The 26148-nt window shown below is 32.7% G+C and overlaps 1 protein-coding gene across 4 annotated transcripts in view; it reads right to left on the reverse strand.

Annotated features, from left to right (window-relative positions):
• The window catches only part of USP32 (ubiquitin specific peptidase 32), a 242267-nt gene that overhangs the window by 76280 nt on the left and 139839 nt on the right, over nucleotides 1-26148 (reverse strand). For 3 of the 4 annotated variants that reach the window (XM_051994086.1, XM_051994085.1, XM_051994084.1), the window contains exons 7-12: nucleotides 20718-20825; nucleotides 18436-18551; nucleotides 17061-17123; nucleotides 14722-14805; nucleotides 1529-1590; nucleotides 389-491 (exon numbers count right to left, since the gene is read on the reverse strand). In XM_051994086.1, coding sequence (XP_051850046.1) covers nucleotides 389-491; nucleotides 1529-1590; nucleotides 14722-14805; nucleotides 17061-17123; nucleotides 18436-18551; nucleotides 20718-20825 — 536 coding nt within the window. Of the gene's footprint in view, nucleotides 1-388; nucleotides 492-1528; nucleotides 1591-4485; nucleotides 4553-4762; nucleotides 5209-14721; nucleotides 14806-17060; nucleotides 17124-18435; nucleotides 18552-20717; nucleotides 20826-26148 lie in introns of those variants that run through there. The other variant, XM_051994087.1, reaches the window with a different exon arrangement.

The following is a 26148-nucleotide window of genomic DNA, read 5'->3' on the forward strand; positions in this document are numbered from 1 at the left end:
TGCAAAAGGATTTAATATTAGATTACTTCTAAATCTCTTTTAAATTCATATGCCTTCCTCTTATGCTTCAAAAAGCATATTCTAAGATGAAGTGATATCCCCCTAGAAAAATAGACATGCTCTATGCTCCCTTCTTTTAACAAGGACAATGACAATAAGAATGTCTGAAGTTTGATATTGTCTAAAGTCAGATCATTCGAAATCTTGAACAGATTAGAAAAACTTTCTCACTTAAATGTTTCTCTCTTACACAAGATGGAAAGAATTATATGTGTGTCAATATATAATAATTTTTATTAATGCATAATATATATGTATAAATACATCTTATCTGTATAAATTTATTTAACATGAACAATGTAGTAAAGAATGGATTGATTATACTTACATATTTGACATATTCTTTCCACTGCTGCCACCACTGCATGGAAATGATAAACCAGTTGTGTCCTGGCTGCAGGCCATATCTGCTTTCTCTTTCTAACCATCCCCTGCACATACCAAAACAAATCAACATACTTATTTCAAATAGAAAATTGGAATATGGGAGCCATAATCAGAACAAATTGTCACATAAAGAGTTCTTAAAAGTTGAAAAAGCTTCAAATGAATCATTTTCCCTACTTTTTCTTATACCTTATTAGAAGTACACACAGCCAGTATAATTAATGAAAGAAATCACTGTCTCCATTATCAATCTGGCTAAAAGGGCATTATAAAAATGAAAATTCTTTAAAGAATAAATTTTTTAAAGTTATTATATCAGGAACACATTTGACGCCATTAGACTACAAGCGATTTAATCCACTTCCCTTTGGATAATGTTCAGCAAATTATGAAACAAGTGAAAAAAAAAAAGAAATCAAACTAGAAGCTGATAAATATGCCTCTTACTTGTACTTTATTATTTTACTACATTTTGTACTAATTTTTAAAAAAAAATTAATTATAACGAATCTGTATAATGTTATGGATCTAAAGTATAGTTTGAGAGGCAACCGGGTTAAGAGAGTGTGTCCTATTTGGAGAATGACAATCAGAATTGAAATGTGAAGTCTGTCATTTTCTAGCAGTGGAATCCTGGGCCAGTTTCTTTCCCTCTCCGAGTTTTAGTACCTCATCTAGGTTATTGAACTAAAAGACTTCAAGTTCTCTTTCAGCTTTAACTGTGTGATCTTCTATAGTGTTCCTTTTATGTATGTAAACTAAATTCCATGCCATAACCATCTGTTGAGAGTCTTAGAATCACAGAAGATCTGAGTTCCCAATATCACTCCTGACATATGCCTAACTCTGGGCAATTCCCTTAACTTCTTATTGTTTCAGTTAACTCTTTATTATTAAAATTTGCTGAACAAATGCTCATCAGAACTGGAAAAGGAAGACCCAGGACACGCTATATCAAAGAAGCAACTAATTTATATTAAACTTGTTTCTTCTCTCTTGTTCCATTCCTTGTTGCTCTCTCTCACTAGTGCTGGCCACAAATGAAATGAATAACACTGTGGAGCAAAGAACCCACACTTACCTAATGATTTGTCCTTCTTCTTCTGGCGTAGCAGGTCTCAAACCCAGGACTATATGGCACACCTACGGAAAAGGAAGAGAAGCAAAAATTTACCAACATATGCCAATGACTGTTATATTAAAATGAAAGTACAAAGCAGAAATGTGACTTCCAAGACAGGGTCCTGGGCTTACAAGGCAAAAGCCTGTAAAACCTAAGAGTTAACTGCAACAAATTAAAGTTATAGCTAGTTTTCAGAAAAATTAATACAAAAGAGACTGCTTGAACCATCAGTTTTAATGTATCTATTTCAGCTTTCAGATGTTAGCAGATGTGTTAGAAAGTTTGTATTCATTTTCATTCATTTAATTTGGAAAAAAGATACAATGAAATGCAAGGAGTTTTAATGAAGACTTTTATAGCAGCACTGGGTTTTGCTATGTCTTAGGAATTTCAGTTTTTCTTGTGACATTGTATGTATATCACCCAAAGTCATTATGTACAGTTCATTAATAGGATCATTCTTTTTTTTAATATGGCACACCTACGGAAAAGGAAGAGAAGTAAAAATTTCAATAAAAGTCTTTTTTTGACTAAGGAAAGGAGATCCTTACATCCTTATAGAAGGAGCAGAAAGGGTACCAAAGAGAACAAAGATGGGAAAAGTAGCCCTATTGGACCAAGTACAATACAAATAGAGCTCTATGCTGGAAGTCTATAATTGTAAGGCAATGAGAGACCAATATATGAGGTATTCAAAGAAGTTGGGAAAGTATTCAAAGTATTGACAGAAGCTCAGATCTTATTTTTGTCCCCCCAAAAAAGTAAGCAAGAGAACAATTTTTGTCCCATCTATACAAAATCTTTATGAGTCATCTACATATGAATCAAAAGAATCTGCACTGAGGGCATTAATAAAGAACAAGTTTTCCAAGCAAAATTCAAAAGTAGAGTATAAGAATAAAGTATATTTTTACTTTAAAATTTAATTGAAAGGTGTAAAGAGAGATTCTACTGTGTCAACATTGTTTATGGATTATGAAAAATCATTTGATTTGGCAGAAAAAAATCATAACCTTATAGGCTCTTTTATTATATCAAAGTGTCTTCCATTCACACATTAAAATAATTCAGGATTCCTCAGGAATCCACACATTAAAATAAATCAGAAGATTTAATAAAATAGTCAATCATGTTGAATAACTTTGATGGTAAGCATCAGAAAACATATAAAACTGCTGGTGTTAAGCTTGTCAAAGATAAATTACCATTGTGATGAAGAAATTTTTTAGGATAAGGTCCAAATTGATCATTATGTATAATGAGGTCTTCTAGACATCCTTGTCTGGAGTTGGCATTATGACTGCATGAAGTTTCAAGACATAGAGCCTCCTGAAAAGACTCTGTAAATACTCAAGAGAGTCTGGCCTATCTACAAAATAAAATGGAGGAAACGTGTATTGCCCTGATTTTCATACATATTTGGATGGATATTCTATAGAATTTCTTTAGAAATATGTTTATATAGGACAGACAATACAGGTAGACAATTGGATGGCTCATAGCTGCTGAAATTCAAGGAAGAAAGGAAGATAAATTGCTTTCAGAAACTGCAAAGTTTTCCATCAAAAAAGTCCCGTCTTTCAATATTAATCTGTTCCCAGTGTTGCTAGATGGCATTGACACAGAATGTCACTGCAAACAGAGAATTAAAGATGAATATTGCTCCTCCCTTCTGTTTTGGCTGTCACTGGGATTATAAAGGTACTGCAAGCCATTGCTAGCCAATAACCCATGACTGTAGGTTTCAATAAAGGTTGCAAAATTACCAAAAATATTTCAAAACCACAAATGCTGTCACAAAAATGGGTGCTTGACCACATATCTCAAATCTGTGAGAGCTATGATCTGGGATGTATGTGGGTTTGTGCCTTATGAGAGGTGGGTCATGGAATTATCAAAGATCCCAAAGAAGCAAACTCTTAAATTCATCTCCCCAAAAAGGTGGGAACTCACACCTGGACCAAGAGGAAGGGAGGGGAGCTTGGCAAGTTCCTCGCTGCTACCAGAAAGACTGCTATTAAGAAGGACTAAATTGGACTGTGCCTACCTTCCCCATTTATCCAATAGAAATATTCAAACACACACATACACAATTATTATACAAAAGGCAATGGTGATGAGGATAGTGAAAATGAAGAAGCTGCAACATATGACTAAATATGAATACTATGAAAAAAGAAAAAAAAAGGATTTCATTAAAATTCATAACATATGATACAAGATGGCCTAGTCAAGAGTGAAAGATGACAGGTAGACAGCTCAATGGTGAACTTTTGAGAGAACAATCTCCACTATTGGAGCAAATTCCTAATTCAAGAAATAGCAAAAGTATGAGTATACAGAATGGGAAAAACAAGCCCTTAATTGATTTTTACTAATGATTACATATATATGAATAAAAATAAAAATTATATTGTTATGATTCTTCTCTTATCTAAGACCTAAAATTTTGACAGTCAGGAAGGGTAATAGTGCTAATGGTAATAAGGGAGACCAGTCATAATGGTGGTGGTAGTGTGTTAGCGTTAGTAGTAGTCATAGAAAATATAGCAGCTCTTTTTATAGTGATAAAGAATTGGAAAATGAGTAGATGCTCATCAATTGGTAAATGGCTAAATAAGTTATGATATATGAAAGTAATGGAATATTATTGTTCTATAAGAAATGAAAAGCTGATTTTAGAAAGGCCTGGAAAGAGTTATACAAACTGAGGCTGAGTAAAACAAGCAGAACCAGGAATACATTGTACATAGTAACAGCAAGATTGTGGAATGATCAACTATGATAGACTTGGTTCTCCTCAGTGGTTCAATGAATCAAGGCAGCCTAATAAACTTTGGATAGAAAATGCCATCTGCATCCAGAGAAAGAACTATGGAGATTGAATGTAAATCAACACATGCTATATTCATTACTTTTTTCTTCTTCTTCTGTTTTTTTCCTCTCTTGTGGTTTTCCTCTTTTATTCTGATTTTTCTCTCCCTACACAATTCATAAAGAAATGTGTATTAAAAATTTTTTAAAGTAAAAGTATAACCAGAAACCCCCCCCCCAATAATAAATAAAAATAGAGGTGATAGTAGTAGTAGTAGTAAAGAAGATAGGAGCAATATTTGAATATGTAGACCACTAGGAAATAATGACTAACAGTGATGCTAAATAGTAATATCCTACACTTCCATATTAACTCACCTTCTGTAATTACTGCCCAGGGTCATAATCATAGGGATATTTGGAAAGACTGTCCTCTTCTTTAAAAATTTAAGAAATCTCTCCCTAAGCTGGGAGTCCAATTCTTAGCATATTGACTTTTTTTTATGCTTCTCCATATAACCTTGTTCTTTTAAAAATTTAAAAAAAAAATTCTTAGTACTATTTTCCCCAATTACATGTAAAAACAATTTTTAATATTTATTTTTAAAACTTCTAAATTCCAAATTCTTTCCTTTCCTCCTTTACCCCCCTCATTGAGAAGACAAGCTATTTGATAGAAGTTATACATGTATAGTCATACAAAACATTTTTATATTAGCCACACTGTGAAAGAAAACATAGACCAAGAAACCACATCCCTAAAGAAAAATAAAGCAAAACCAAGTATACTTCAATCTGCATTGATACCATCAGTTCTTTGTCTGAGGATGGATAGCATTTTTCATTATAAGTCCTTTGGAATTGATTTGGATCATTATATTGCTGAGAATAGATAACTCATTCACAGCTGATCATCTTACAATATTGCCATTATTTTGTATACAATACATTTCACACTTTGTATTAGCCCATATAAGTCCTTCCAGATTTTTCTGAGATCATACTGCTCATCATTTCTTACTGCATAATACTATTCCATCACAATCACAAAACACAATTCACTCAGCAATTTTCCAATTGATGGGTATTCTCCCCATCCCCTCTCCCCCAATTTCCAACTATCTGCAACCAGAAAAGAACTGTTATACGTATTTCCATACACATCAGTCCCTTTCCTCTCCCCTTTCCCCCTTTGGCAATGCCAGGTCAAAGAATATGCCCGGTTTTATAGTCCTTTGGGCATAGCTCCAAATTGTTCTGTGGAACTGTTCAGTTTACAACTTCGCCAAAAATGCAGCATTATCACATGTCTCCCCACATTCCCTCCAACATTTATCATTCTCCTTTTCTATCCTATTAGTCAATCTAATAGGGAGAGAGGTAGTACTTCAGAATTGTTTCAATTTGCATTCCTCCAATGAATGTGATTTGGAGAACCTTCTTATATAGAAATTTGATCACTTTATCTGAAAACTTCAAATCTCTTGATCATCAATTCAGGAATGGCTCCTACTTTTATAAATAGGACTCAATTCTCAATATATTTGAGAATGTAGGTGTTTATCAGAGAAATTTGTTTAAAAACTTTTTCACAATTAATGATTGCTAAATGTATTTCCCTCCATTCTATTTACCCTCACTATCCCATTTATTGTATTCTCTTCTTTCAGTTTGTACCACCGCAAAAATATTTTGCTTTGGCCTCTCCCAATCTGCCTTCTAGCACCATCACCCTTCTATTATCCCCTTCCCTTCTTACATTCCTCTAGGGTCGGATATATTTCTATGCCCAATTAGTTTTATGTATTATTCCCTTTTCGAGCCAATTTTGACTAGAAAAGGGTTTATTCATCATCCACTACCTTCCTTCGGCCATAAAAGCTTTTTTTGCCTCTATTACGTGGGATCATTTAAGACATTTTATCCCACCCTCTCTCTTTCTTCCATTTTGCCCCTTAATTATTTTTTTTAGATATCCCTTAGTTTCAACTCACGTCTATGTCCTCTTGGCTATCTAAACTCCCAGGTGCCCTGAAGGTGAAAAAGTATGTATGAGTTACAATTATTATCTTCCCATGTAGGAATATAAACAATTTAATCTTATTAAATACCTTAATTTCTTTTTCCTGTTTATTTTTTTATGCTTCTCCTGAGTCTTATATTTTAAAGTCAAATTTTCTGGACCTTTCATTAAAAATGCTTGAAAGTCCTCTACTTTACTGAACATTTTCCCTCTGAAGCATTATGCTCAGTTTTGCATGGTAAGTGATTCTTGATTATAATCCAAATTCTTATGCCCAATGGAATTTGTCCATATTCCAAGCCCTCCAATACTTGAATGTACAAATTGCTAAATCTTGTGTTATCATGATTGTGGCTTTATTATACTTCAATTGGTGGTGTTGTTTTTTTTTTTCCTTTTGGCTACTTGCAATATTCTCTCCTTGACCTGGGAGTTTTCATTTTGGGGAAGTAATCAGTGCATTTTCTCAATTTCAATTTTGTCCTCTGGTTCTGGAATATTGGGGCAGTTTTCCTTGATAATTTTTTGAAAGACGCTATCTAGGCTCTTTTTTTGACTATGGTTCAATAATTTTAAAATGATCTCTCCTTGATCTACTTTCCAGGTCAGTTCTTTCTCCAATGGGATATTTAATACTATTTTCTTTGTTTTTTCATCTTTTGGGCTTATTTTATTGTTTCTTGATTTCTTACATAGCCATTATCTATCATTTGTTCAATTTAAAATTTTTAAGGAATTATTTTCTTCAGGAAGCTTTTGTAACTTCTTTTTCATTTGGTCAATTCTGTTTTTGTAAAGCATTGTTTTCATTGGCTTTTTGTACCTCTTTTACCATTAGATCCATTCTGGTTTTTAATCTATCATTTCCTTCAGCATTTTTTTTTGTATGTCCTTTACCAGGATGTTTACTCTTTTTTAATGATTTTCTTCCATCACTCTCATTTCTCTTCCTAATTTTTCTTCTACTCCTCTTACTTGACTTTCAAAATCCTTTCTGAGCTCTTTCATGGCCAGAGACTAACTAGTATTTTTTCTTGAAGGCTTTGGATATAGGAGCTTTGACTTTGTTAATCTTCCTTGCCACCACAGCAACTTTCTATATTCTTTAGTTTTTCTGTTTTTTGCTCATTTTTCAAATCTACTTCTTAATGTTTAAGTATTTATTAAGCTTCCAGGGGTTTGTGAAACTGTTTTGAGATATTTCTAGGGATTTGTGAGTTTTCAGTTCTTCCAATGTGGCATGATCTAGAAACAGATGTGCTTACTGCTCTCCTGGCTTGTGCTCTCAACAATGAGTCCTCCTGGTTCATTTCACTTAGCTCAGTTCATATACATCTTTTGCAGGGTTTTCTAAAACAAGCCCTTCACATCATTTCTTATAAACACAATAGTATTTCAACACAATCATATGACACAACTTACTCAATGTTCTCCCCATATGATGGGCATTCCTTCTATTTCCAATACTTTGTTAGCACAGAAAGAATTCCTATAAATACTTTTGAACTTTGACATTTTTATATGACTGAAAAGTTTTGATTTCTTCTTCTGAAAATTGCCTATTTATATCCTATGACCATTTATTTGGTTGAGGGATGCCTTTGGTTCAGTTCTACATATATTTGAAACTTTCATAAACAAAACTTGAAAGGTCAATAGAATCTTAAACAACTTATATATGATATGAAAACTTGGGAGAAAAATGCATAGGGATAGAAAGAAATTTTTTTTTCTCAGAAATATATGGAACTTATACATAAAGTGACTATGTGTTGGGGCATAAAAACCTAATAATCAAAAGCAGAATCAGTAAATGTTTCTTTTTCAGATCATGATGCAATAAAAATTACATTCAATAAAGGGCCAGAGAAAGATACCCTAAAAACTAATTGGAAATTAAATAATCTAATTCTAAAGAATGAATGGGTCAAATAACAATCATAGAAACAATTTCACCCAAGAGAATGACAATAATGAGACAACATACCAATGGAATGCAGCCAAAGCAGTTCTTATGGGAAATTTTATCTTTCTGTGTAGTTACATGAATATAATAAAGAAAGTGGAGCTTAAAGAATCTGGAATGCAACTAAAAAAGCTAGAAAAATAACAAATTAAAAACCATCAATTAAATGCCAAATTAAGAATTCTGAAAATCAAAAGGAGAGATGAATAAAATTGAATATAAGAAAGCTATTGAACTAATTAATAAGACTAAGAGTTGGTTTTATTTAAAAAAAAATAACAAAATAAACTAACCTTTGGCTAATTTGAGTGGATAAAAGGAAAGGAAAAAAAAACCCAAGTTATCAGAATCAAAAATAAAAACGGTAAACCTAAATAAGGTACTAATATCTAAAAAAGGAAGAGCCCAAATAGAGAAGGAAAATTACAAACAAATCTCCCTAATGAATATTGATACAAAAATTTTAAAAGCGATTACAAACACTAAAGAGCATAGGAATTAAGTGGAACTTTCCTTAAAATGATAAGCAGCATTAGAATTAGTCTTTTTTTTCAATGCTATATAAATCAAACTCCCCAAAAAAGTTATTTTATAGAGATAGATAAAATAATATCAAAATTCATCTGGACAAACAAAAGGTCAAGAATAGTCAAGGGAATTAATGAAAAACAACAATAACAACAACAACAAAGCATGGTAATCTAGCAATACCAGACCAGAAACTCTATTACCAAACAGCAGTCATTAAAACCATATGGTACTGGCTAAGAAACGGAGTGGTGGATCAGTAGAATACATTAGATATACATGTAAAATTGGAAATTAATATGTCAGAAACTTGGCATAAATCTACATCTTACAACTCATACTAAAATAAAGAGGGTACATGATTTAGGTATAAAGGATGATGCTATCAGCAAATTAGAAAAGTAAGGGATAGTTTACCTATCAGACCTTTGGAGAAGGGAGGAAATTATGACCAGAAAAGAACTAGAAAACATTAGGAAATGCAAAATGGTCAATTTTGATTATATTAAATTAAAAAGTTTTTGCACAAACCAACAAAAAGAGAAGTACAAAGCTATGAATAAAATTTTACAGCCAGTGTTTCTGAAAAAAGGCTTTATGTCTAAAATATATAAAGAACTGAGTCAAATTTATAAGAATATAAGTCATTCTCCAATTGAGGAATGGTCAAAGGATATAGACAATTTTTAGATGAAGAAATTAAAGCCATCTATGGTCATATGAAAAAATGCTCTAAATCACTACTGATTAGAGAAATGCAAACACCTCTCAGATTGGCTAAGATGACAGGAAAAGAGAATGTTAAATATTGGAGAGGATGTGGGAAAACTAGAATACTAATGCATTGTTGGTGGCATTGTGAAATGCTCCAATTATTTTGGAGAGCAATTTGAAATCATACCCAAAGGGCTATAAAACTGTGCATGACATTTGATTCAGTCGTGCCACTACTGGATCTATAATCCAAAGAAATCATAAAAGAGGGAAAAGAACTCACATGTGCAAAAATGTTTATAGCAGTTCTTTTTGTGGTGGCAAAGGACTGGGAAACATTTAATGCCATTAAACTGGGGAATGGTTGAGTAAGTTATGGTATATGAAAGTAATGGATTATTATTCTATAAAAAATGATGAACAGGCTCATTTTAGAAAAGCCCGGAAAGATTTACATGAAATGATACTGAATGAAACATGCAGAACTAGGAAAACATTGTACACAGCAACAGCAAGACTGTGCAATGATCAACTATGACAAACTTGGTTCTTCTCAGTGGTTCATTAATCCAAGGCAAGCCCAATAAACTTCTGATGGAAATTGCCATCTACATCCAAAGAGAGAACTATGGAGAATGAATGTAAATCAACATATGCTAGGTTCACTTTTTTTGTCTTCTGCTTTTTTTTTTCCTCTCATGTTTTTTTCCTTTTGTTTTGATTTTTCTTTCCCAACATAAAAGGAAATATGAAAAAAGAAAAAAATGTACAAAATTTTTTTTACATGTAACTGAGGAAAATAAGATTAAAAAAAAAAAACAAACTTGTTATTAAATTTTTTTCTTTCCTTTTACTTCTTTTGGCTGCATTGACTTTGTGCATAACTTTTTTTTTTTTATTTCACATGACCAAAATTAGCCATTTTATCTCCTATTTGGTCACAAAAATCTTCCCTTAATTTAAGGTTTGACAAGTATGTCCTTGTTCTTCTAATTTGATTATGAATATAATTTATATTTCTAAATTATGCAACTATTTTCACCTTATCTTAGAAATACTATGTGAAGTGTTGGTCTAAGTTACCTTGTCCTTAACATTTAAGCTATGTAGTAAATGTCATGAAACTCATTTCCCAATTATCTTTATTTCCATCTTACTTCTTTCTCCTCAATCATCATGACCATTAGTACCCTCCCATCTGCATATATCTTTTATAAAAAAGAAAAAACAAGTGACAAAATGAATGCATTCGACATTTTTTTACGACATACTTGGGACTGTAGGCTTCCACATTTCTACCAAGAGACAGAGTTTTCAATTCTCAAATCTTCATTACTTTCAAAATATGCCTTTTCAGGTATTATATACACATGTGAAGATGAACAGAGAAAAGGAACAAAGTACAACCAAAATGACTAAATGCAACCTAGTGGAACCGCTAGGAAGAACCAAGTATTCATAGTTCAACATTGCTCATTCTTGCTGTTATTATGTACAATGCATTCCTGGCTCTGCTTGTTTTACTCAACCTTAGTTTATAAAAATCTTTCCAGGCTTTTCTAAAATCAGCTTTTTCATCATTTTTTTATATAACAATAATATTCCATTATCTTCATATATCATAACTTAATCAGCCATTCTCATCTGATGGGCATCTCCTCATTTTCCAATTCTTTGCTATCACAAAAAGAGCTGCTACAAACATTTTTGAACACGTGGATCCTTTTCCCTCCTTTATAAATTCCCTGGAATACAAACCCAAAAAAGATGGCATCTTTTAAGAAATTTCAAGGAAAATTGCTCTGATATCATAAAATCAAAGGGTAAAATTGACACTGAAAGAATTCACTGATCACCTCCTGAAAGAGATTCTAAAATGGAAACCCCTAGAAATATTAAGAGCCAAATTCAGGTGCTTCCAGTTGAAAGGAAAATATTGCAAGTAGCCAGGAAAAAACAATTCAAATACCATGGAGCCACAGTTAAGATAACAGAAGATGTTAGTTTTTATGTTAAAGAATTGAAGGGTTTGGAAAATTGCCAGAAGGCAAAAGAGCTAGGACTATGATCAAGAATCACCTACATTGCAAAACAGTATAACCCTGTGGGATTAATTAAATAGAGCACTTTCAAGCATTGCTGGTGAAAAGAATAGAGCTGAAAAAAAAATCTGACATTCAAATACAATACTCAAGAGAAGACTAAAAAGGTAAAAAGGAAAGAGAAATCATGAAGAATTCAATAAGGTTTTGTTTACGTTTTTATAGGGGAAGATGCTATTAGTAACTCCTGCAAAATTTCTCAACATTCGGGCAGTGAAGAGTATATTTTGACTGAGGAAAAGACTGAGTTGAAAATGATGGAATGATAGCTTAAAAAAAAAAAAAAATTCAGACATGACAAAGAATACATTACCAGGGAAAAGGCAAAGGCAAACTAGGGTAATTGATGGTGATTCTAGTGACAGAACATAGCTTCTAGGGGAGACAGCAGTAGGAAGTTGTCTCCTCCCCTTCCCCCACCCTCAAGATTGCTTCTTTCCTAACAATCTGTCAAGGAATCTAAAGTCTTCTGGCTTTAGAATCAGTGATTACCCCCCCCTCCCCCCACACACACATTTTAGAGTGTTATTGTTCGAAAAATCTGTCCATCAATAATTATAAAAGACTTCTGGCTTAGGAATATTATTATATTTCTTCCCTTACACTTTAGGGAAGATATATTAGGGATCCTGTGGCTCTCTGACCTTAGAGTGCTAATGGTCTAACAATCTATCTGTCAATGATTCCAAAATCTTCTGGCCTTAGGATAATCCTAGATCTGCTGGTCAGTAATAACCAAATTCCTGAAAGCACTCTTCAATTCTATCTCTAGGTCATAAAATTAGCATATCAATTACATGAAGAACTAGATAAATGTGTCTCCTTGCTCCAGGTTCTTTGCTAAATTCTTTTATAACTTAGCCTGCTTCAATTGGAGATAGAATTCCAATAAATTTTGTCCCTTGATTTGGATATGGGTTCAAGACTGCAAATCCTTCCTCCCCCTTCCCCCCATGTCCCCTCACTCCCGCTCAGACAATTAGGGTTAAGTGACTTGCACAGGGTCCCACAGCTAAGAAATATTAAGTGTCTGAGATCAAATTTGAATTCAGGTCCTCTTGACTTCAGTGCTGGTGCTCTATCCACTGTGCCACATAGCTGCTCCAAGCTGCAAATTCTTTTGAGACAACTCGGGACACTGGTCTGTGACCCCAACCTTCTTTGGTCCCTTCAACTTCAATGCAAGGATTTAAATGTACTGTTTTTTTCCTAAAGTTAAAGCACTTTTGCATCCATAGAATAAAAGCAACTTGGTCATAATGACTAATTTCTTGGTTATATTGCCATTATCTATTTGCTAATATTTATCAAAATTTTTATGATGATTCATTAGTGGAATTAGTCTATAATTCTTTCGTTTTATGCATTCTTGGTCTGAGAATCAAGACCAAAGTGATCTCCTCAAATGAAAGCCTACCATAGTAAATTTTTTTCAGAAAACTCATTATATATTAAAGAGTGTGAGGATTTAAGCATAGCTAAATTATGTGCTTACTCAGAAAAAGATTAATATCCTGCAAAATGTTTCCACCTAACAGCAATCTTATGTATCTTCAACAACAAAATACAAAAAAACAAAACAAAACAAAACCAAAAAAAAAAACCCTTCGGAATTAAAAGTAGCAAAACACTTAAAAAATCTCCTTATTTTCACTACCAATTTTCACTGGTAAGGATACTACACTCTTCCCTAACAGAATGCAACTTCTTTATAACTTCACATATGTTCTTCTGGAGTTACTGTGGCTTAAAAAATCCTTTTCTGAAGCCAACCAGTACATTGTGAGTGAAGAAGAGGAAGACAGAGAAGACTTGGATGAAAAAGCTTTTACATTAAAACAAAGGGGAAGCAGCAAGATGGAAACACCAAAAAGAAAAAAGAAAAGTTTAAATGAGACTTATTTTAAATTAACATTATAGGCTTATGAGATTGGGTTCTAAGTTCTAAATAAAAGATAGTCATTAACTTCCAGGAAGGACTGATTTTATACTCATATAATACTACTTTTATGAGTTTTGCAATTATATGTTCTTCCAAGTGTCACACTCTAGATTTAGAGATCTTGAAAAAGTCTCAAAACATGCTGAATTATGAATTGATCCTTAATAAGTACACCATAATGGTATAAACTAGGGGGGAAAGAAAGACAAATATTTAGCAAAATATAAATTGGGAAAATAAAGTGTGACACTTTTATTATCCATTAGACATATGTGTGGTAGAACTAATCATTTTAATGCAACCAATCGTTACTCAATCTTACATGCATGGGAACAGAGAGGAATGCCATAATGTTTTATAACATATATGCTCAAGCACTTATTTCCAAGGAATGCAGAAAAGTCTTATGCAGAGGATGACTTTCCTGAATTATTTTGGAGGCCAAATCTTAGAAATGATGAACAACCATCTGATTCATCATGTTTAATAGAGAAAGAGATTAAGTAAAGATCATTAACAGTCAAAAGCCTCACTTGCCTGGATATCTGTTTCTGCCTTGCCCAGACAATCTTTCTTGGACATGTTAATAAGCAGCCAAACTGAAAGTCTTCAAGCTGGGATAATCCACTAATGGAAAATATATACCCCTGGCAAAATTAAGAGTTAATGCTATTTATGATCTAGTTTTAAACTAACAGCATTGGAAAAAGGTAATTAGCACAGAAAAGTACAAAAACATTTAAATTTTAAGTTAGTTAATGGAAAGAGGCTTCATAATAGTTAAGAAAGAAAATTGATTTCAACAACTTCACTCCAATTTTCTAAATTCTAGGTCATAGTTTTAAGGCATTTTAAAGACATGACATCATAAGGAAACTCAATTCCTCTAGGTGATGAAATTCTTGGTATACTCTTGTACCAAAAAGGAAAAGAACTTGAGTTAGGAATTCTATAACAGAAAAGACTGAAGACTACTGGGAGTGAACCTTAAACCTCATCCCACTCCCTTGTATTCTTCACCCCACCCTGGTAAGAAAGGTTACTTATAATGAGCATACATACCTGAAAAAGGAGATTTAAAAACTCATTGGCAAGAACATTCTTTACACTCCAGATCTGATAGTCTTCCAAAGTAAGATGCCCCTTCTGGAAGAGGGATAACACTTAAAATAACTTGTTTTAGAGCATTTTACTTCTTTAAAAAAAACTTTATTTATTTTCAATTCATTTACAATGGTTATGTTTACATGTAACAAATAGAGTAACAGTAACAAAATATATTAAAAATCACAGAATCTTATATTTAGATCCTTGGAAATCTAGGGTTTTAAGGGCTTTGGAAGGTATTTAGTTTATTACTAACAGTTTTATAGCTGAATAAACTGAGGCTTGAGGAGGTTAAGTGACTTTACATGGGATAATAAATTGGAATGACAAGTTTTATTTTTTAATTTTTAAATTCAATTACTTTATATGTATTCCAAACCCTCTATTTTCCACTACCTCATACCTTAACCATTGATAAGGCAATAAAAACAAAATGCTACAAATATGTACAAACAACAATAACAACAACAACAAAAACCTAATCCCCAAATAACCATGTCTAAAAACCTCAAAAAGAAAATATGCCTCAATCTGTACCCTAGGACTATCAGCTCAGTTGTTAAGTGATTTGCACAAAGTCACACAGCTAGTCTATATCTAAATATCTAGAAATGTCTAAAATCAGAATCTAGATCCAGATTATTCTTCTCCAAGTCCATTACTTCTATCTGCTATATGTTTGCATTTATTTTATTTTTTTTTTTTAATGATAGAGATCTTTTATTTCAAAAATTTACAGATACACGCTTAACTTTACTTGTAATTAGCCTTTTATCTTTATTTCCTAAAAAGTAAATGTTGTGACTTAAGTTTGTTGGGTAGTGAAATTTAAATACAAATTTAATTTAAAAAAAAAAAACATTACTTTCCTATGCCTCATTTTGATTTCTTAGGGTTTGTTAGATACAATATATATAAAATATAGTGAAATTGTATCTGATTTTTTGATCACATTAAATTTGAATATCAAAACAAAACTAGTATTAGTATTAGTAATTGATTCTTGCAATAAGGATGAAAGTTGTTAAAAAATGGGCATGATCTCTCTTTGACATTCTTTGGTTCCATACTTTAGTCTTGAAGCACATAGATTCAGATACAGTGATTATAGACATAATGGCACATACATTTGGAATATATTAGGATGTGTAGAATGTGTGGTTATTCCTATTTGCTGGTCAAACACTTCATTTCATTTCATTTCTGTGTAGAAAGGCTAATAATCAAGGGTACCTAGCACATGTGCCTTATTTCCAATAAGACAATGACATCGAATCAAGCCAAAACTTGAGACTCAACAGGTGGTTAGAATACAATATGCAAAGGAAACCACAAGCCACAAAGAACACTGACAAAAAATAGCGACAGCAATTTTCAGTAGAGGTTAACAACATGGATTCAAATCATGTTCCATTTTCATAGCTTTGTAACCTTGGGCAAGGCACTTAATATTACCAGGCATCAAATTTTTTAATATCTAAAAATGACATATTAAGTGCTAGATACCAGCTCCAAATATTATTTTATGATCCTGATGATATAATCTTAGTTCAAAGAAATGTTTATCTTGCCCTCTTTTAGCAAGTATATATAATGAGCATGACAGAAGAATTATGATGAAAGATAGTGCTAGCAAACAAAGATAAAAGAATAATATTTTGATCTGTAATGCCTTTAATTCTATTTCAAGCATCCAATTATACCTTTTCCTGAAGGTAGACTACGTGAAAATGCTCATACAGTTAAAAGCTCCTGAGCCACATATTTTAAACATAATCATGAAAACTAAATCATGTGGTATGGTAGATAGCTGCTCTTGTCCTGACAGAGCATAGAGTTCAAATTCTACTTCCAACTCATATTAGCAGTGAGATCATGGACAAGTTACTTGACCTCTCAATGTTCCAGCAACTTTCTAAAACTATACTTTGCAGATTAGTTGCCAATCTACATCAAGGAAAGTAGTTTCTACACTAATGAAATTATAACTCCAGAACAATAACAACAACAACAAATTATAAACTCAGGGGTCAAGGAACTTTAGGTAAATTTTATAAAACTGCCTAAGAGGAAGGGGTGGGGACAAGGAGGGGAAAATTTAAACACAAGGTTTTCCAAGGATCGATGATGAAAAATTATCCATGCATATGTTTTGAAAATAAAAAACTTTAATTAAAAAAAACAATAAAAACCAATCAAATAAATAAAAGAAATTGCTTAAGAGTAACAAAAACAGAAAGGTACCTAACAAATGTTTTTAGGTGAAAAACAAATTAGTTCTATTAAAAACTCACCTTTGTGGTGTCGTGTGCATTCAATATACCTTCTACAATATCTGACAAATTCATGTGCAATTCCTTAAAAAAAAAAAAAAAAAAAAAAAAAAAACCAAAAGTAATTAAAAACCAGTAAGTAAACAGAAGCAATGTGAAAAAATACTGAATATATATTATTTTGGTCATTTGAGATAGCAATTTTAATCTACAATGAACAGATGAACATATTTGCTTTGACAAAAATAACAAATCTCTAATTTGACTCAATAAAATTATCAAAATTTTAATCACTTTCTTAGCAATATTTGTTCTGATTTCTAGAATGGTTAGCTCAATACATAACTCTATAAGCAAAATATTAGTATGTTTGTTTTTCCAGGACTCCTCCACCATTTCCATCTTTTGTCTTTGGAAATTTTTTTGTGGGAGGTGAAATTTCTGAGTTGTCTGAAATTTCTGTTTGTGATTTAGAAGAATCATATTTTGCAGTTAATAATCTTCTTTTAGGAAATGTTTATTTCCATTGAACACATCCATTAGGGAATAGCTCTACTGATACAAAAGAATGTACTCCAAAATATTTTTAATAGCCTTTTTCATAGTAGCCAAGATTTAGAAACACAAAGTAGATGTTAATCAATTGGGGAAAGGTTAAGACAAACTTGGTACCTAAATAGAATGGAGTATCATCCCTACACTGTAAGAAATAATGAAGATGAAGAATGCAAAGTGAACAGAGAAAAATTAACAAAACAACATAAAAGGACTGAAAATAAAGAAAAATAGTGAAAAACAAAACAAAAATTCAAAGTAAATGCTATTACTAAGTTTATCCCTGACTGAAGAAACAAGAGAATGACCCTCCTCTCCTTCTTTGTAGAAGTGTTGGATGTTGGTTAGTTTTACTGCAATTATTTTTCCCCACTATTTTGTTATTGGTGGGGTAGCTCTCTGGGAAAAACATTTTGAGAATTAAAATGATTTATAAACAAAACAAAGTCCCAGTTAAAAAAACAAAATCATTGATTAAGCAGTCTATTGACAAGGCACTATGTAAGGTTCTGGGGATTCAAGAACAAAAATGGAAAACTATGTTTCTCCTCAGGAACCTTTATCTCACTGAGATACACAAGACAGAAATAAATTGAAGATTAAGTTAGAAAATTAACAATTAGGGAAAGATAGAAAAGTATCTCATAGGAGATATTATTTGAGCTGAATCTTGAAGGAAGCTAAGGATTCTAATAGATCCCAGTATGCATTTGATTCTTTTCTTCCCCAACTGCATACACTTTGAAAAGTAACCAAAGTAGTATCATTCCTTAAGTAATTCTCCTTGCTATCCAAATTATGAGGCAAAATTGCCCCAACAAGTTCATAGTATAGAACTTACAGGGATATCATCCGTACGGTTGTCCTTCCAGACCTCTAAGAGTGCAACAACCATATCTCTCAGTTCAACTCGAGAGAGGACTCCATCACGGTCAACATCGAACACCTTAAAACAAACTAATGAAGAGATATTGTTAAGTAAGATGAATTATTTCTATACTTCAAAATATAGGGCAAAATACTGGCCATTGTTTCTGGATAATCAAAAGTTTTCAGGCAACCATGTTCTTGGGTAAAGCTATCATACTTAAGAATATATATATATGCTTTGGGTCAGCAGAAATCATGCTATCTTGCACACAAACAAAATAGCCTATTAAAAATTATAATGTCCCTTCACTCTAAGTAGGGCTTCTTTTCCTGTAAGTTGAAATGAAAAGGCTATGTTTTGAAATACATACATTCTTAGTTCATAATATCATGGAATCATAGATTTAGAGCATGTAGGTTTATTAAAAGTCAATGACTACTACTTTCTCATATTAAAGATGAAGAAACTGAGACCTCATCTGATGTCAAACAAATTGGCAATACTGGGATTTGACCTGTCTTGTCTGACTTGTTACCACGGTACCAGTTTAAGGGTGACATTTCATTTCTAAAAACTTAATAATTCTAAGTTTTAAAAGGTGATCTCATAGGACTTTTTCAATTTGTTCATAGGCACATAATGAAAACGGTCTTCTTAAAGCAAAAAGTAGTGCCCTAGTCTAGTGTTAAAGACAACCTGAATTCTCAGTTTACTTCTTGAAAGCAAAATGTTTGTCGTATGGTACTAAATTCCAGTGAGTAATGTTTAATAGCTGCAGCTCTTCACAAAAGTTCAATTGCATTATGCCAAAAAAATCCAAATGATTTACTTTGATTTATTAACTTTCCTTACTACATCAGGAAAACTTGTTGAAAAAGGATCATGACCTTTCATTGAGAAACAAAGAACTTCACTTTCAACTTTAGGTTTCCCAAAAATGATCAATCTATCAAACTGGTTAAAGAATGGAAAAGATTAATGATATTCACTTAAGAGAATTCTGTTTCAGGATTTAAGTTAATCCCTAAACAATATTTGCCAGCAACAAAACAAAAAAGATCAATTCTCTATTTAAAATAAAACAGACAATTGAATTATTATGACTTAAAAGGAAAAGTATGTTTTTCAAGTTCTCAGATTATGGAATGATTCTGTTGTTGTTGATATTTAAGTTGATATGTTGATACGTAAGATATGTGAGCTGTTTCTAGTTTATGTTACTAGATAAGATCAAAGAACGAAAAAATCCAATACCAGCCATAAGCAACTACTATAAAATTAAACTTTTAGAAAGAGACAGAAAAATAACTAGTAAATATATGAGTTAATTTAACTTATGTCAATTGACTGCAGTTTCTTAAAGATGTTTATGATTTAATAATATATTTATGCTTGTGAATGTATACTGCAATTGTAATTTGGTTAAACACTGCTAAGTTAAACTTTTTAGTATTCAATAAAGACAGAGAAAATTGCATTTTGCTAATAAACATTATTGTTAATAAAATACTCATGAATATAAGTGACATGGATATCTCTAAATATTATTTTGAATCTAATACCAATCCTCCAGATAACTCAAGATACACTAAATATACTATAGAAACTAACAAAGTAGTTTTTCTGTTCGAAAATTTCAAATGCATCAAGATCAATATATTCCCACCATTTACTTTACTTATTAGAAATCAAAAGTCCACTTAGAAATTTCAACTTAAACATCAGCAAAGCTCATATAGGAGATGAATTAAAAGTAGTAAACTGTTAAAAATGCAATAAAAAACAATAATTGCAACCCATCTATTTTTATTCATGCTATGTGTCATGATAGTTTGCTTTAAGCCTCCACATCAAGAAAAATAAACCATAGGTAGGTATGTTGGTGAGAGCGCCAGACTTGCAGTCAGGAAAACCTAAGTTCAAATCTAGCCTCAGGCCCTTACTAGCTACATGACTCAGAACAAGGAACTTAACCTCTCTGTGCCTTAATTTCCTTACTTGTAAAATCAGGCTAATAATACCTACCTCTCAAGATTGCTGTGAGGATCAAATGAGATAATATCTACAAAGTATTTTGAAGAATTTAAAGTACTATTCTAACTGCTTTATTATTTTTTACTGAAAAGATTCTAATAAACTTGATAAAGTAACTAAAAAAATCAAGTCTTACTGGAATAATAGTATTAAATTAATCTAATTAAAGTCTTATGGCATTTGCAATACTGGTAACAAATGACATTTAGTACACTTACATTTTTGTCTTTCAGCTAGAGGTCCCCTGCAACATGCTGACAACCCACAGGATATCTCTTTAAAGTCTATGTGATTGTCACGATTTTCATCAAAGGCATTAAACAAACCTGAAAGAAAAGAAAGTGTCATTAATGTTGATATTTTCGTATGACATTCATAACGTCTTCCTTTGCCATAAACCAGGCAAGCTGAAACATTTTCTATCGGGGCAATGAAGTGGAGCTAGGGACATGGATTGCTATGGAGCACAATTTTTTATTTTAAAAGTTTCCTGACACAGTTACACCTACACACACACACACACATACACACACACACACACACACACGGATCACAGTGACAGTAGAAGAGATAAATCTTAGGTGCTTTAGATTCTTTTAGAAAACATTGCCATGGATGATACCTCATTAATCTCTCAGATGATATAGTGCCAATATGACAATATCTATTCTTTCTCTATCTTTTTTCTCCTTCCAGGAAATGTCAAATTTCTAATCTCATCTGACAATTTTCTAACAATTCTGTCTTATTCTCACAATCTATTCTGATTTAATCCCACCCCTAAAGACAAGAGATACTCTCATTTTCTGTCATTTTTCTGTCATTATTCAATATCCAACAAAGATATTTTCCAATGTAAATTGAAGTAGACTGGAAAGCAAAAGAATTAATAAACAAACAAAAATTAAGACAAAGTATTTATGTGATTAAGTCATTAGTAGATAGACTACTATCTACTAATAGTAGATAACTATTGGGAAATAAACTGAATCTCTAATTTCACAACTGCCACTGGTTCATTGTGATATAAATGAAAATGCTGCTTTGGTAGATGAAATTTAGTTGCCGAAAAGAACAGAAAAATTGTCTGTCAGAGAAACTGACAGTAATCAATCTGTGAAGAAATAGTTTCTAAATGCAAATACTAAGGACAAATAGCCTATTTGAGGAAAAGACAAAAAACAATCTCTGAAAGGACTTGTTTGAAGATATAATGACTGAGGTAATGAATGGCTAAAAGGCATTGTTGTTCATCAGTTTATTTGGATGTGACTTTTTAAAGTTGGTTGTATTTTTTTGGAGAGGCAATAAGATCAAGTGACTTGTCAAAGATCACAGAGTAAATATCAAATGTCTGAGGCCGAATTTTATTTCAAGTCTTCCTGACTTAGTGCTCACAAAGAGGTACTAATTTGAGATATGAAGAAAGCACACCAAAAACAAGAAGTTTAAATTAAGGAAGATAGAAATCATAATGTTGAGGTCTAGCTTTGGGGTACCTAAATGAAATTAGGGTTAAGGTCTAGTGGCAGGTTTGGGGTACAGATTCAACGCAAGGGGGTCTAGTAGCGGCGCGAGTTCCCAATAAAAGCATTTATTGGCCCAGAGAGCTAGACTGATAAAAGAGGTTTATTATTATATAAGCAAATTTAAAGTATAGGAGAAGGTAGAGATAAGGAGGGCACTGGACAGAGGGTCCAGTGGACAAAGGGTCCTCACGTGGTAGCCATGTTTGGAATCTCTGCAAAGAGGGGTTCTCAGCATGGCCTTTTTATAATAGGAGACTTAGCTAGAGGGGCTTTCGGGTGTAGCCCCAAAGTTGGCTCATATCCGGGTGGGGCTGGGAACAGGTCAGATCTTCTATTGGAATTCAAAGAGACCAGCATTTGTGAGTTAAAGGGCAATTTACATTATTAACTAGGAGAGGGTGGGAATCTAGAAAGGAAGCTTTCCCGCATCATTAAGAAGCTAGGGAAAAAAGGACAAAGATACTTCCATTTGGAAGATAGCTAACCCATTTATTGGGAGTCTTTTAACTGCTTTGCTAAGAATCTGCTGGTTTGAAGAAAGAAATTTATTTCTCTGATAGTTGCAGAAAGGCAAGATCATCTCAGTTTTTCAGTTGCTTTGCTAGAAAAAAAGAGCTGAATTCTGCAGCTGGAGAGAGCTATCTGTGCTTATTGCTTTCTACCATGATCTACAGTATGAGAGAAAGAAAACTCTGATTTCTTCTCTACAGTTTGAGAAGAAAAAAGAAAAGAGGACAGAGGAGGAAAAGCCAAATATTTATTTGTTTTATGGTGATCTCTCTTTTTGGAGAGAATGCTTTATCTTGCTAAAAGCTGAACAGAAAAAGCAGAATTCGACTAAGTGGAGAGCAGACTGAATTTGTCCACGTTATCCAAACTGTCAAACTGAGGAGCTCTACAATTTTCTGGCCTAAGTGAATGGCTTCTTATTAACTAAATGCAATGTTGATATGTGTTTTTCCTATAACAAAAAAGTACTTTCTCAGCAATTAGTTAAGGGGGCTTTTTACTAGTGCATTTTAAAACAAGAGATTTGCCTAATAGGAGAGCACTAAAAATCAGAAGAAGAGTAGTTGATAGAGAAATGATCTTTTGAAGTTCAGATTCTTAAAGGAATCAATGAGTTTCCTCATGTATGTGTTTTGCAACTCTTCCCTGAAGATACAGAGTGAGACATGTTTATAAAGGAATTGTGATTTCTGATTATTCCTGACTTTGCCTCCTACTTAGCAACTTATATTTACTTAACTTGTGCTTTAGTGTTCTACTGAGTAAAAAATGGTATTACTTTTTTTATCTTATGTAGTAAATATTTTATGTTTAAAAGTCAATGATGAATCTTCTACTGAATCTTCATTTTATGGCAAGGGCTCAGGAACTACAGTGGCAAACAATGAGTATATTTTCCTCTATCTGCAGCCTTTCCCAATCAAAGTTATCCCTGTAATTTTAAGAAACAGTCTGAGTGGTAGCCTGAGGGTCATTGTTGTGGCTGGCTATTCTCTGGGAAAAACACTCAGATGTTTCAAGGAGTGGATAGGCTGGGATAAATGAGTTAGCCCAGAGGCAAAGAAAAAGTGGACACCATATTCATGGGCTGTTTATATAGATGGATTCTTAACTATTCCCAGACTACATATAAAAATATGTAGGCAGAGATATAAATATATATACTTTTATATGTAGACATATGTATATATAAACACATATTTCAAATCCAAATTCAAAACAAATATTTCCAAAAAAGACCTTTATGCTTTCCCTTTTTCCTATTCTTTTTTTTTTTAATTTCATAGGTTGCTATGGCCAAATAATTGATTATAATGGATACAGGCACTATGAAATGTTTCTGTTCAAGATACGAACCTTTAGAGAGTTTGCTTTGAGATCCAACTAAGCCAGATCACCTCAAAAGCATTTATAGATTTAACTAGAAGGAGAGCAAAAAAGATGCAAGATGAATCAGATATGCCCGTTACTAAAATTACATACAAAATGGAAATTAGACCACAGTAAAGACATGGACTGTGATTATCACTATTTCTTAAGGACTTGGTTTAACTGATTTTAAACAAAACATAATAGTTGCCATAATAATAAGGTCAAAAGAAGCTTGAAACTACCTGAGATAGTAAAATACATGCTCTCCTTGCCAAGCATAAAAACTATGCAGCCAAGGTTGACAATAGTTAAAAAGATAATATAATATAATGGACTCTGAGTTAGGAGAGATTCAGATTCAAATGCCATTTCTGACATTTACTGTGTTACATGAATAAAATAACTATCCCATACAATGTAAGATAAGAGCACAGCAAACCTTAGGTGTTATGTAAATGTGAGTCACAAGTAAAAGCACATTTGCAAAAACATAGAAGAGGAAGGAGGGAAGTTAACTAAAAACACAGGATTAGCAGATCACAAAACAATGGAGGGCCAAATAAGCCTTGGCTTGAGGTCCAATCAAGTCTGTTTATCCTAAAAGTTTTGACAGATGAAGCTGGAAGGAGAACAAAAAAACATAAAATAGAAAAGATCTGTCAGAATTTCTAGAGCAAGTTTTTTTCTCATCACTCATGACAGAGGCATACCTTTTAATTTTAACATCTCAGTACCGAATATACTTAATTAATTGAAAAGTAGAAGTGGTTTCTAATCATATGAAAAAATGCTCTAAATCACTATTGATTAGAGAAGAGCAAATTAAGACAACTCTGAAGTACCCCCTTACATCTTTCAGATTGGCTAGGATAACAGAAAAAAATGATTAAATGTTGGAGGAAATGTGGGAAAATTGAGACACTAATGTAGTGTTGGTGAAGTGAACTGATACAATCATTGTGGAGAACAGTCTTTGGAACTCTGCCCAAAAAGCTATCAAACTGCATACTCTTTTGTTTAAGCAGTATCTCTATTGGATCTGTGTCCCAGAGAGATCATAAAAAGGGAAAGGGATGCACATGTGCAAAAATGTTTGTGACAGCCCTTTTTGTAGTGGCAAGGAACTGGTAACTGAGTGGATGTCCATCAGTGGCTCAATAAGTTATGGTATATGAATGTAATGGAATATTATTGTTCTATAAGAAACAATCAGTAGGATGACTTCAGAATGGCCTGGGAGAGACTTATATGAACTAATGCTACGTGAAGTGAGTAGAACCAAGAGAACAGTACACACAGCAACAAGATTATATAATGATCAACTGTGATGGACCTGGCTCTTTTCAACAATGAGGTGATTCAGGGCAATTTCCAATAGATTAATGTTGGAGAGAGCCATCTGCTTCCAAAGAGAGGACTATGGGGGACTGAATGTGGATTACAACATAGTATTTTCACCTTTGTTGTCATTGATGTTTTCTCTTTTCTTTTTCTTTTTGATCTGATTTTTCTTGTGCCGTATGATAAATGTGGAAATATGTTTAGAAGAATTGCACATGTTTAACCCATATTGGATTACTTGCTGTTTTGGGGAGAGGGAAAGAAGAGAAGGAGGGAGAAAATTTTGGAACACAAGGTTTTACAAGGATAAAGGTTAGAAACTATCTTTGCATGTATTTTGAAAAATAAAAAGGTATTATTATTTTTTTTATAAATAGAAATCGTATTTAAGAGGATAAAATTGAGAAAAGAACTGACCTGAATGAATATAAACAGAAGGAAACTGTAGTAACAGTAAAATGACATTTTAAACCACAATTCTAAATGGGCTCACAGATTTTTAAGGTCTCACAGAATGACACATGCCAAAAAAGGAAAAAAAAAATCATGGACAATATCCTTCCTCCCCCTCCCCCCCACCCCTCACCTTCCCACACACTTTTTAAAAATAACATCTTAATGACAGGGTTCACATGTATTCAAGACATTATCAATGAAAACACAGGAGAGGAATGGGGGCATTCACAAATGATTAAAGAAGACTAGATCTTGCCATCATTATTTGTTGATTACAGGAAAGTTTGACTCCAGAGAAAAAGTTTTAAAAACCCTTCAATAAAGCTCCCTGAATTACATTAAAAATTATTTATGATTCTTTTAGAAATGCAACCACATTGACAATTTTATTTAGAGAAGCTTTGATTAATAATATCAAACAAGGCAAAAAAACCCAAAAAAA

This window comes from Antechinus flavipes, chromosome 4 (assembly GCF_016432865.1).
Source record: "Antechinus flavipes isolate AdamAnt ecotype Samford, QLD, Australia chromosome 4, AdamAnt_v2, whole genome shotgun sequence".
Classification (NCBI taxonomy): domain Eukaryota; kingdom Metazoa; phylum Chordata; class Mammalia; order Dasyuromorphia; family Dasyuridae; genus Antechinus; species Antechinus flavipes.